Genomic DNA, 12,389 nt, shown 5'->3' with positions numbered 1-12,389 from the left:
CAGGAAAATGAACTGTGTCCAAGAGAAAATATCAGGAGTAGAGGAAGCTGACTCAAAGTAGATTCATCTCCAGAAGATATTGTGAACTATTTGCATCACACATATGGCAGATGGACTAATAAATTAGTAAACAAGCAACATAAAAAAGAGCGCAACAATCTATCATCCAAAATAAGCGATGACGGATGTCGAGTTCTTCTTGAAACAATCGGTTAGACTTAATCTGTAGAACCCGTTAATGAGAGCCCTCGGCCTTGTATGGCAAGGTATTATAAGAGGGGGATCGGTCTCATAGCAATTGATGTAATGAGGTGACAAGGAGGGAGTCATGATCATTGTTCACATTCCAAGGGAGGACTCCGAATATGAGATACTACCGTCTGTCTACTTTAACCTCAGCTAACTCTTCTTCCTCTGCTTTGAAGGAATGGAAAATCGTGTGCAAGTAGGCATCATCTAAGTAAGCCTTCAAGTTTAGACCTGGTTCTGCCTCCCGTTCCACTATGTCTTTTGCCATGGCTTCCTGAGGGAAAAGGAGAATAGTACGTCTAAAACCACATTCATAAAGATGTGAAAGATGTAGGTTGCAACAGCGAGTGAACAATCTGCATAAATTATGCACGATATCATGCTGAAGAACTCAAAGGATATTGGCCAAGTGAAAAGAGCTCAGCACCAGATCTCTTCTTTTGTTAGACAATATTTTGGGTCAAGTACACTTCTGTCAGACTTTTGTCTGTCAGGCAAACCAATGACGCAAAAAACCACAATAACCGCGATGAGATAAATACCACTCCAAATCCCACAATATCCATATTTTTCTTGAGGATGAGGGTGCGATGTCCAATAACTCTTTAGTCATTTGTGAAGTGATCCCGGTACCTTCCTTAGTTTCAATTGATATCCTAGTACTTTTGGCCCTAATGAAAATAGCCATTCCTCACAAATTCCATCACGTTCCTAGCTGACTTGATCACTCCTGTACTACGATAAAATTGCAATACTATGGTGCAAGTTATTCCATTGCAATGAAAAAAACCCTTGAAAAGCGAAATCCACATTTTATCGATGTAAACAAAATCGATCAGCTCATGGTGAGGAGGATACTGTCAATTTCTAAATATTACAGGATGATGTGTTATTGAAAAATAAAAATAAGAAAGGATGCATGAGCACTCAAGTTACAGACCCAACACAAGGAATGTGAACATTCTATCCTAAGAATACTTAAGGGAAAGTTGATAATTATCTGACCTTAATACTCTTAACAGGGGTAAGGGTTTACAAGGCAAATTGACAGCCACAATCATCAGTGCTCTTAGGTTATGCATGTGGAAACAAGTGCTGGTAAGTAAGAGGCAAGCCCTTTTCTTAATGACGAGAAACCCACCTTAGGTAGGCAACTTTCAGGCCCCGAAGACAAGCTCACTTAAATGTAAGCAAATCCAAAATGCAACAGTTTACCCTTCTTCAGTAAGTATCTACTTTCCTTAGCATATTTACCCTGATGGAGCAATAGTTTATGGATTTGGATCTGATTCAGGAAGCCCAACCAACACAAGAATTTACAACACCCACAACATGTTCAATGGATGCTAATTATATCGTCAATGAAAGAGGTATCATTAACAAGCTTGGATAAATGAACATTGAGGATTCACAACAAAAGTTCCAAAATCATAGAAATTTACCTCCAGTGGATACTTTCTGAAAGCTGGCTCGAATCGATGTTTGCAGTACTTGTGAAAGGACAGTGTAAGAATTGGTAAGATGACAAGCAGAGGAGTGGACTTAGCAGCTTTTTTAGTACTGAGCAACCCCAACAAAAGAAGCTGAGATATTAGTAAGCCTGCAATTATCCGACTATGAATGTGTGGCCAGAATGCTGCAGCACTCTCGTAACGTTGATTGTAGACATTAATTATCTGCCAATATTAACCATCAGAGGAAGCCAAAACATATCAGATGTAAGTGAACTTTCCTGACATTACATAAAAATGGTCCATAAAAGACTAAAAGATTGGACATAGAAAAAACAATATCGAGTCAATTTACTGACCTGATGGCGATATACTAGATACGCAAAAGCAAAAAAGACTAGTATGAATGGCAGAAGAATCGGAGTAACCACAGCATAAACGATCCCCAAAAGAAAGTAAAGTTCAAGACTAGGGAGAGTCTCTGGAAAGTCCACGCCTCTAGGGTCCATCGCCTTCTCCTTGTCTCTCTCTGTCTTCACCAAAAACATATTCTTGAGATGGAATATAATCAATTGCTTTAAATGGAGAATTTCGCTGGCAATGCCAGCCCATCCGTCCACCATTATGTAAGTGATGAAGAAAGTGGCCTTCATAGGGATTGACACCCCAATGGTTCTAGGAATCCTGCAAAGGGTTCATAGCACACAAAAGCGAGTTATCCTAGGAACTGAAGTTTCATGAAATCTGACCATGACTTGGGGGATAAAGGAGAATGCATGCTGTGAAGTAATTCAATATGTCAATGGTACGCAAAGATGAACTCAACTCATCCAAATTACAGAACTTGTACAGCAGATGTCAGTTATGATGATGTTACATAGGTTATGTGGTTAGATGTCACTAGACATATGTGCTTCTGGGGGGAAGACCCATATCGAATAAAATAAACTGGAGACTATAGACATTATTAATAACTCGACCCATTTCACTATGAAGGCATCGAATTGAAAATTGTGGATCAAATGAGAAATTGGATACAAAATTCAGGAATAAAAAGAGAAGCCACCATTCATAAGGGTAAGAAGTCATACTGCGAAGGTGCTTGATGAAGAAAAGCATACAGCTGCTCAAAAGCTGTTCCAGTCACTATACTTCCCAGGAAGACATTAACCAACATAAAAAAGTAGTACTTTGATGCTGTTCTCCTCTCCAATATTGACAGCGATATGTGTCCCTCAATTTTTGACATTAGCATCAAAACATTAGGAAGAAGGAACAGAAAAATTTTGAGAGCAAGACCAGGGAGGAAACCTTGTAAGAATGACTTGATGAATTTCCTGCATTTGCAAGGACAGTGATTTCAAGGTGAGCCAAAGAAATGGAACCAACTCATTCTGAATTGACCAAATCCATGATAATTTCATCTTACATGCAATACGAAGTTCAAAATGAAGTGAAGAAAATCAAAGCATCAGTTGCAATTGAAAACCGGAGGTCAAGCACCAAGGGAATCAAGTAAAGAAACTACTGCGACTTTTTAATTTTTGATACATTAGTTGCAAAATCTCCAAATATGCATCAAGGAATGGAAGGCAAGGACAAGGTTAATCTGCAAATACATATGGTGGAGAACAACAGAGCAGAACCACAATTGCCAGAGCCACAAGGAAGCAGAGTGCACAAGCAGTGAGATCAAAGTCTTCGAAAGTTGAGACTTTTACAAATGCAAAATACTATTCTTGCTAATATTTAAAATTCAAAAGAAATCATATCTTAGCTGTTTACTTGACATGTCACTAGTTTATCAAGGGAATATCATGCACACTTCAGAACAAGGTAAAGCAAGAAGAATTACGCATTTTGCAAGAGCGTCCAAGAAGAAGTTTATTCCTTTCCCTATCATTTGAAATTTGAAGAATATGGTTACTTCACTTACAGTTCCATCACTGGCCTGAGGAAAGGAGCAACTTTTTCAAGTCCATCCAAGTTGGCAAGAGATTGGACAAAAGCAATTGGTATCATGTAAAAGAACACCAAAGCAAAGACTGCCAAGGATATCACAAGTCTCCGAATGCTCAGTGAAAAGAATGGTATGGCTAAGTTCTTCCAGTAGACATCACGGGGTTCTGGGGCCCAGTCGGTCAACCATAGGGTTGGATTCTTGCTTTGTTGTGTCTGTGCACAAACTGCAGCGCCCCAACGTGAATTGAAGGACACAAAGGCAACTGACAGGATAGACTTCGGATCTTTAATAACTTTCTGCTGCTCCATGGCCATCTGATACAATGTCAAAACAGCCAAGTGTTAAAATGCAAGAGTACAGAAAGCCACTGGTTATGTATGAAGAGCCGAGCATTAATTAAGGAAAGAAAAATACATAATAAAAACATAAATATCACTTACTCTTTTCTCAAGGTCTTTTATCTGCTGCTTGTAGTAGTCGATTGAATCTACTTTCTCGCCCCAAAGCCCGCAAAAGCCTTTCTGGAAATTAAGGAGCAAGACTATCTAGTTTACAAGCACTACCTATTGAGAAGTTGACATTCGTATAACTGAAACAGCTAATACATGTGGGTGATAAGAAAACCAGATAATTACACTAGGAAAATAATTTTTGAAGAACTATGAAGTACCCTTTTAGTTGGTCTCTTCTCTGGATGCCTTTCAAATTTGAGCTGATTATAGTCTAGCCAATTCTGAAGACTGTCCCTCTTTTTCACAAGTTTAGCAAATTCGTTGGCATTGTACACTTCCTGGAGTTTAGCAAAACAGAAAAGGTCGTCACTACAGAGAGAAGAAAAGACCTTAGATAAAAAGAGACAACTCTACCCATTAAGGCATGCCCGTGACTTATACAAGATAAATGCTTGATAAAAATGTCAATGAACAACATAGCAGTACTATAAAAAAAAAATTAAGAAAAATTATTACTTGGTGACAAAGATAGTGCTCTGGGTGGTTAGTTCGAAAGAAATGGTCGACTGTATCTGGTATTGACTGGCGAGGAACATGAGGCACATTTTGAACCACTACCTGCAAAAGAGTATGGTTTGACAGAAGTCTTTCACATTGCAGGATTGTGGCAAAGATTACTAATCTCTGATCAAGAAATTTGCACGAGTAAAGTTCCATTATATCAAGAACTAGACCAGCTCAGACCTCCAAATCATGCACATCCTCTTACGAAAAACAAAATTAACAAAATACCATTAACGTTTTAGGTACTATTTTCTGAGTGTCAGATTGGTCAAACCCCTCCCAACCTTGACAACTCCATGGCATTCTCATTTACACCTGATCTATCTTCAGTAAGAAGCCCATAGATTGGATGAGATGGAAAGAAATCGAGAGATCATAAGAATATCAAGATATGGTTTGAGCATCCAAACTGTGAAGCAACTTACATGAAGAGAGACAATAAAAAAATTACTGTTAGATTCCCCACCATCCGCATTATGGTTACAAGGTGCAAAATCATATCAACATATAGCTGACACACGAACAAATAGCAATCCGTACATCAAATTCTAACATAGACAGACATAATGAAGTTATGTAAGCAGGGTGCTAGCTTAAATATTCTTCAGCAACACAATAGTCATAATTACTGGAACAATAAGCATAAGTGCAATATGCTAGTTTCTTCACAAACAGTTAAAGGTAATTGCAAGTGGCATAAATATTAAAATGACTATTAGCATTGTAAGTAGCAGATGACTGCCAACAAAGTGATTTGCCGGGGCTTCCGAGTTATTACAGGTGGAAAGTCCGTATTTGCCATACTTCTCATTAATGTAGCAAAGCATGAAAAGGATGAGGTCAATATTGAGAAGATACATGAAATTGCATCTTTTGCTTGCAGCCCGAAGCAAATTATAGGTAAAAACCTTCACAAAGAAAAGGGATAATGACAGAAATAGTCCCTGAACTTTGATCCTATGTCCAATGTGGCTCCTGAATTTTTAATTTGTTCAATATGGTCCTTGAATTTTAGCCCAATGTGCAATGCGGTCCTTGAACTTTCAATTTGTTTAATGTGGCCCCTAAACTTTTGACACATGTTTAACCTAGTCCAATATTCAATGTAGTCCATGTACTTTCAATTATTGAAAGGACAATATTGAACATTTTCATATAGTTCACGGACTAAACTGAATATATACCAAAAGTCCAAGAACCATATTAAACAAACTAAAAGTTCAGGGATTACATAGCACATTGGGTTAAAGTTCAGGGACCATATTAAACATTGGGCTAAAGTTCAAGGATTCTTTGTGTCATTTTCCCCAAAGAAAACTCTTAAATTATTGGACCAAAGTTTAGGGACTATTTGTGTCATTTTTTTCAAAGAAAACTCTTAAGTTCTTAACTCCCGACAGATGAAAAGGCAATCTAGGTTATACTGCAAAAGGCATGTTCCTTCCTGTGGAAGCTAGCTCGTTCAATAGAGCAGTTAATGGTAGAGACAAGGTCCCACCTTGCTAGATCCAGATTCCCAAGTGCAACATCAAGGATTGATTCTTCTAGTTCATATTATGCATGACCAATCCAATGGTGGATTTTAGGATGTATAGCTTGTTGACAACTCGTGACAGGAAAAATGCCAACAGGAAATTAGAATTCAGTCATCTTCCACATCATGGTTGCTTATGCTAGGTACATAGCATAAACAAATTACATCTCCCAAAATAATAAATCTGCTTAAACCAAGCTTTAACAAATTATACTGCTTAAGATAGGAACTTTAACTGTTTCAAACATGGTGCTCCATGAGTGCCAATTATTGTCACGTAGGGCTAAATCAGTTTGTGCAATGTACATGATAAACTGACTTGTTTAGCATACATAAATGTTAAGGTCTTCTTGCTTGAAGAGATCGTCATCACTTAGAGAATAGTGGAGACCTCATAAAGTCAAGTAATTTGTAGTTGCATGCAAAATAAGGAGCAAACAGTTATATAACGTGCCTAGGTACACCTATGTCAAAACCACTCGCATTTCTTTGTTTGGCAACTTAAGTTGCTCAATAAATCAACATTACAGACTACCAAGTCTGCTCATGCATGAATGAGATGGAAAAGTATTTGGAACTTTTGGGAGAAGATGACTGAAACTAAAGACTTCAAAGAAGACTTTTAGTTATCAATGATGGAATGTGGATTAACTTTGTGTTATGTAATTGTAGTTGAAGTCTTTGGCCCATATCGCAAAAGAAATATCAAATTGTAGAGCATAATGACAAAGGCAGATCAATTACATGGTCTTAAGAATTAAAACTAAATACAATGAAAGGGTGGGTGCACTGAGAGTCAACTCACAGTGAACTGCTCAACACGTCTTCCCTGTGAGGCCAGGAAACGAAGCCTCATTGATGCTACATTGTCATATTCTTTGTAAAGCATGAGACAAGTCCATATGGTGAACAGGTACTCCAATCCTATATGAACAAAGAACCTGAAACAGGTATAATTGAGATGCTTAGAATGTCATACATAAGCAAAGTTCTCACAATGTTAGCCCAATTGCTTACCGTTAAAACACTATAGGAAAAATTAACAAAAGGAACTTCTTTTAAGTGAAAAGAGAGAGAAATAAATTAGGTGATTAGAACAGTTACAACTGTCTAGCTCCTATGAAAGGCGTAACATGGGACAATATTCTGCATGTATGCCCAGTTTTGGGTCTTGAACAGATATCTCTCTGTATGTACAAGAGACATGAATTTACCTCATTGATTGAGGACGGACATTTGATATAGAGAGTTTGTCAATGTCACTCATAACCAAATCTCTCTTCAAAAAGGATAATGTTCCATTTGATACATTGACTGGAATGAGAACGAGAAGCGCAATGATTGTGATCGGCACAAAAATCTTTAAGCTGTCAGAGATGAGAAAAATATTAGTCACAAATATATTCACGGCGAACGTATCTGAAAGTTGCTGTTCAATGCATGCATGTTATGGCGAAAGAAGATATATCACTTGCCAAAGACTTACGATACCGTTAGAGAAAATGCAGAGAATTAAAAGAACACTGCTACAGCAGAGCAAATAAAAGCATCGAAATGTTCACGAACATATTCATCACTTAATTTATTTCCTTTTTGGATTTAACACCACCCTTACATTTGGACTTTCGAGCACGAATGGTATAGACAACTTCTCAATTAAAAAACCATGCTTCCTCACAGAAATGCCGATGCACATTGAACAGTGCCGTTTTCTCCGTTATGTGTGGACATAACACGCCGATGTGTGTATGCACGTCTCAGACACCATGACCACTTTTAGAAAAGCCAAAATGAATGCAAAATCATTTTGCAGAGAGAGGGAAAATTTCTCAGGTCAATTTCTCAGGTCATTAAAAGATGGAGAAAGAAATTATTCTTGAAAGCGGAGAAAACTCCGTCAAAAGATCAGGGAGGTGCACCGTCACGAGCTCAGATTCTAGGCTGAAGAATTAGGGCCACATGCAAGCCACAAGTCCCAAATACCATTATGACAGGAACATAACGGGGGCATCTCAAAACATCAAATCTCATATGAATGCTTCAGATTGGGTGAAACAGAACCAGGTCAAAGATTACGTGATCACAGACATCGTCGAATGTGACAAGAAGCGGAAGCAAGGACGACTTTAAAAATGAAGATGAGCAAGTAGCTCAGGCTCACTCATGACTGCACTCAACAAAGCAAGAGGAAACACGAAAATGTCGGAAAAGATCAAAACTTTTCAAGCCAGTCGAGCGAAAAATGCTTGCTTTAAGCACGCTAATGACAAGACTCGCTCTACTTTTCGCAGAAACCAAACAAGTTCCCAGAAAGAAAACAGGCGTAGCATAACATGCAGATTCCACGACATTTCAGTTTCTTTCAGCGAAGCAGCGCCAAATATCCAAAAAAAAAAAAAAAAACAAAACAAAAGCAACCCTCTCCTGGTTTTCTCGTTTCTCTCGCGCTAAAAGAAAGAGTTGGGAGGAGAACAAGAGAGTGAAAATTCCAGAGCATACCCAAGAGTGTAAGTTCTGAGAAAAACGGCAGAGTCGAGCCCCGCGTGGCGAACGATCTCGTCCTCGCTCATCTTCAAGGCCTGAGGCATCCAGTTCAGGAAAGTGAGGTAGGTCCGGGGTTGAGATTGACGAACTTGCCGACGAAGTGGGCGGAGCTCCGGGGCTGGTCCTGGCGCGGTCGAGGTACCATTTGGCGAAGTAGACGCGGTCGTTGACGGGCTGGAGGCGGAGCAGGGCGAAGGCCAGCAGGAAGGCGAAGGCGGTCAGGATGTTTATGAGTGCCGAGACGCCTATGTCTTGGAGGGTCGCCATGGAAAGCGCAGAAAGCAGAGACTGTGCGTAGGATGTGTTTGTGGGTATGACACAGAGAGAGAGAGAGGGAGAGAGAGAGTTTATGCTGCGCGCGAAGGAGGAAGAGAACAGGGGATTGGGTGCAGAGGAAGGAAGCAGAGCAGACACTGCGCAGCACAGCAAGGACAAGGTGGTGAAGAGAGACACAGGAAAGGAAAGAATATTTTGCCGCTTTTACGTATATTTGTCAACTTTTTTATACTATTATTTTATTTATTTCATTTCCTTTGCTTCCTTCCTTTCTTTCTTTCTTTATTTATTTTTTATTTTTTTCATTTTGATAAAGTATTTCCTCTCTTTTTTTTATACCTACTCCACTGTAACAAATTACCGTGGACGGTGCGACTTGTCAGGCGCCGGTGAAAAGGGTTTGACTTATGGAACCAAAGAAGCGCCGTTTCCGTGATCGATATCTTTCCCCGATACGACACGATTAGCAATATCAATAAATTTAGATTTAGCACCAATGAATCTCGTATTATGAATGAGCAATCCGTTCATTGATATTATTAGATCGTATGGTGCATGAATCGAACCTGCTTAATTCATTGAGACACGATCTACGCATTTAAGTTTCCGTGTAAACGTGTCATTTGTTTTAACTCGTCACAATTAAACACGCTATAATGCGGTTAATACTCGTACTTAAAGATTTTTAATTACATTACCACCGTGTCAAAAAATAAACAAATGGTAAAATACAAACAGAATTAGGGATTAAAAACAGTACAAAAATTAACTCATATATTACATCTCATACTAATGCGAAGTGAAATTATTCATTTATTTAGAGATATGTTAAGAGTGTATAATGAGTAACGTGTTTATAATGTGCACGGGTTGTCGAGAGTAGATGGTAGCGCGTTAGATAATTGTGTAAGTTGCATGAGTCATGTAATGTTATGACATTCGTTTTATTGAACATATTATTTTTGGTATCGAAACAAATAGACACATTTATTAAACATGTTGCATGCAAGTTAGACATATTCACGCTTGTTTTGGCACGACAAGTGTAATGTCATGACATTCATTTTATTAAACATGTTGTTTTTTGTATGAAAACAGAGAGACACATTTATTAAACATGTTGCATGCAAGTTAGACACATTCACACTTGTTTTGGCACAACACGATTAACATGAAACAATGCAAATTGCTCGCTCTAGTAATAACTACATCATTGTTTTTGCTCGAGTCGTGTAATGTTATGACATTCGTTTTATTAAACATATTGTTTTTGGTATCGAAATAGATAAGACACATTTATTAAACATGTTGCATGCAAGTTAGACATATTCACACTTGTTTTGGCATAGTACGATTAACATGAGACAACGCAAATTGCTTACTCCAGTAATAATCACATTATCCACATTTTAAATAAAAATCACTCAACGTGAAAAAGAAAAAGAAAAAGAAGAGGGGTTTAATTAATTAGTTAAGTGATAAGACCAATTATCTTGTCACGACTTTTCAATAATGCTAACTACTCCACGTTTGGTGATAAATTAACGATTTTTTTTTTGGCTGGAAACTAATCAATTTTATTATTTAATTATCAATCATTATTAAATAGATTTTTATTTTCATTTTCAGTACTTTAAAATTTCAACGCTTAATGTTCAGTAGTTAAATTTTTACCACTTATTTTTCAATTTCGTCAAACGAGCTCCGAATAAGAATCCTGTATTTCAATTTTACTCATCCTTTGGGCTTAAATGCCCTGTCGAAATTACCTATCTATATAGAATGAAGTTCTTGATGTTTTATAAAAACAAATTTGATCGCAAACGAATATGCAAAGAGCGTGTACGGTAACTTTATAAAAGCACAGGAAAAAGGGAAAAATACTGAATGGGGTTAAACTTGCTTAATAATCTTACTATTATTGATTAAAAGTTTTTAAGTCTAAAAATTTACCGGATGTGGTAAGTATTTATTCAATTAGAAAAGGCAATCGATGGTAATTAAGATCTTTTGAGTTTTACTGCCAAAATCTACAAGTAATGGTTCGGTATCCTTATTTGATAAGTTACTACAATTATTTAATGAGCAATTTTCAATTATTATTATCACCAAAATTATCGGTCTACTGGTAAAGAGTCATATGTTTTCTATGAGACCTGCGTTCGTTCATGCCGAGCTCCTCATTTTCTCATTTACTTATCAATTTCAATTACCATTAATGAATTTTAGTTTATACTTTTAACATTAAAGATTGTCTAAGCTTAAAATCAAATTCTTAAATTTTGAGCACTCCTTTTTTAGTTGCAAAGAAAAATAATTCGATTCTGTCAAGAATAAGACCGGTTAAACTTACTTAAGATGAGTTAGTCACAAAGATATGACCACAAAAATATATGAAAAGCCTAAAAACTCGGACCATTCCAACCTGAACTAGTCCGAAATTCATAGGTCCGAAAATGGTCGATCCATACTTCGGGCGGGTTTTCACATGTACGTTTGGCCCTGGCAAAAATTTCGGGTTCCAAATGGCCTGGCCCAGACCGAAATATTTAATGATCAGTTGGTCATAGCTATTCTTAGTATTTATAATACTATGGACACGACGAAAGTCAGAAAAATATTTAATTGGTCGATCGATCTTACTGATTGATTAATCTACTGAGAAAATATGTCGAAAAAAAACGGGATGTTTAGGTCGGAAACCGCGGGCTTCTTCCTTCAAAACGAAATGAGTCTCTCTCAGACGTATCTCTTTCGGGCCAAATCAAATTCTAGGCGGAAACAAAAGACGAGGAAGAACATTCTTTTTTTTTTGGGTGTTCCTTCTTGTCCTCAACATAGCTATCTTCCAGCATTGAACTCTCAACTAATTTATACGGTTCACAAAAACAGGAGGTATCTCTAACTTCCTCCATTGACATACACCAAATGGACGAGGACATTAAATGCACCTCTCTGTACAAATAGCCTGCGTTCAAGATCCCAAAAAAATGTTAAAAAAAGAAGGAAATGCCCGTATGGATTCAGCAAATTTGTAATTGGGTTCCCATGAGTGAATTGACGAAGGCCACTTGCTGCATCTTAGGAAGCATGACCTGAGATTGATATCTTGCTTTGCACTTGTTGCAGTGTCGTCGCGTTACTATTCAGAACTTATTGCTCGGATTCGTTCCAATGAATCAAAAATCAGTTGTGTTTTTGACTTAGTTTATGTTGCAGGATATCTGGCCATTCATAGGAATTGTATGAGGACCATCAACTGAAAACCCCATCATCCTACGAAACAAAGTGTTCTCAACATTAGCAGTCCTAAGTTTCGGTAGACCATCTAATGTCACAGAATAATAGCTAAACAA

At 37.7% G+C, this 12,389-nt stretch overlaps 1 protein-coding gene across 1 annotated transcript; it reads right to left on the bottom strand.

Annotated features, from left to right (window-relative positions):
- Positions 1-91: 91 nt before the first annotated feature.
- On the bottom strand, positions 92-9,198 carry LOC104442379 (CSC1-like protein At1g32090). Its single transcript, XM_010055800.3, is given in 13 exon segments — positions 92-523; positions 1,692-1,925; positions 2,060-2,384; positions 2,792-3,037; positions 3,637-3,977; positions 4,104-4,184; positions 4,334-4,453; positions 4,632-4,733; positions 7,019-7,154; positions 7,428-7,580; positions 8,713-8,830; positions 8,833-8,871; positions 8,874-9,198. Coding segments are annotated over 13 exon segments (2,196 nt in total). The 5' UTR covers positions 9,025-9,198; the 3' UTR covers positions 92-373.
- Positions 9,199-12,389: the final 3,191 nt, after the last annotated feature.

This window comes from Eucalyptus grandis, chromosome 4 (genome assembly GCF_016545825.1).
Source record: "Eucalyptus grandis isolate ANBG69807.140 chromosome 4, ASM1654582v1, whole genome shotgun sequence".
In the NCBI taxonomy this organism is placed as follows: Eukaryota; Viridiplantae; Streptophyta; class Magnoliopsida; order Myrtales; family Myrtaceae; genus Eucalyptus; species Eucalyptus grandis.
The sequence above is the reverse complement of the archived record's forward strand: the minus strand, read 5'-3'. Positions and strand labels throughout refer to the sequence as shown.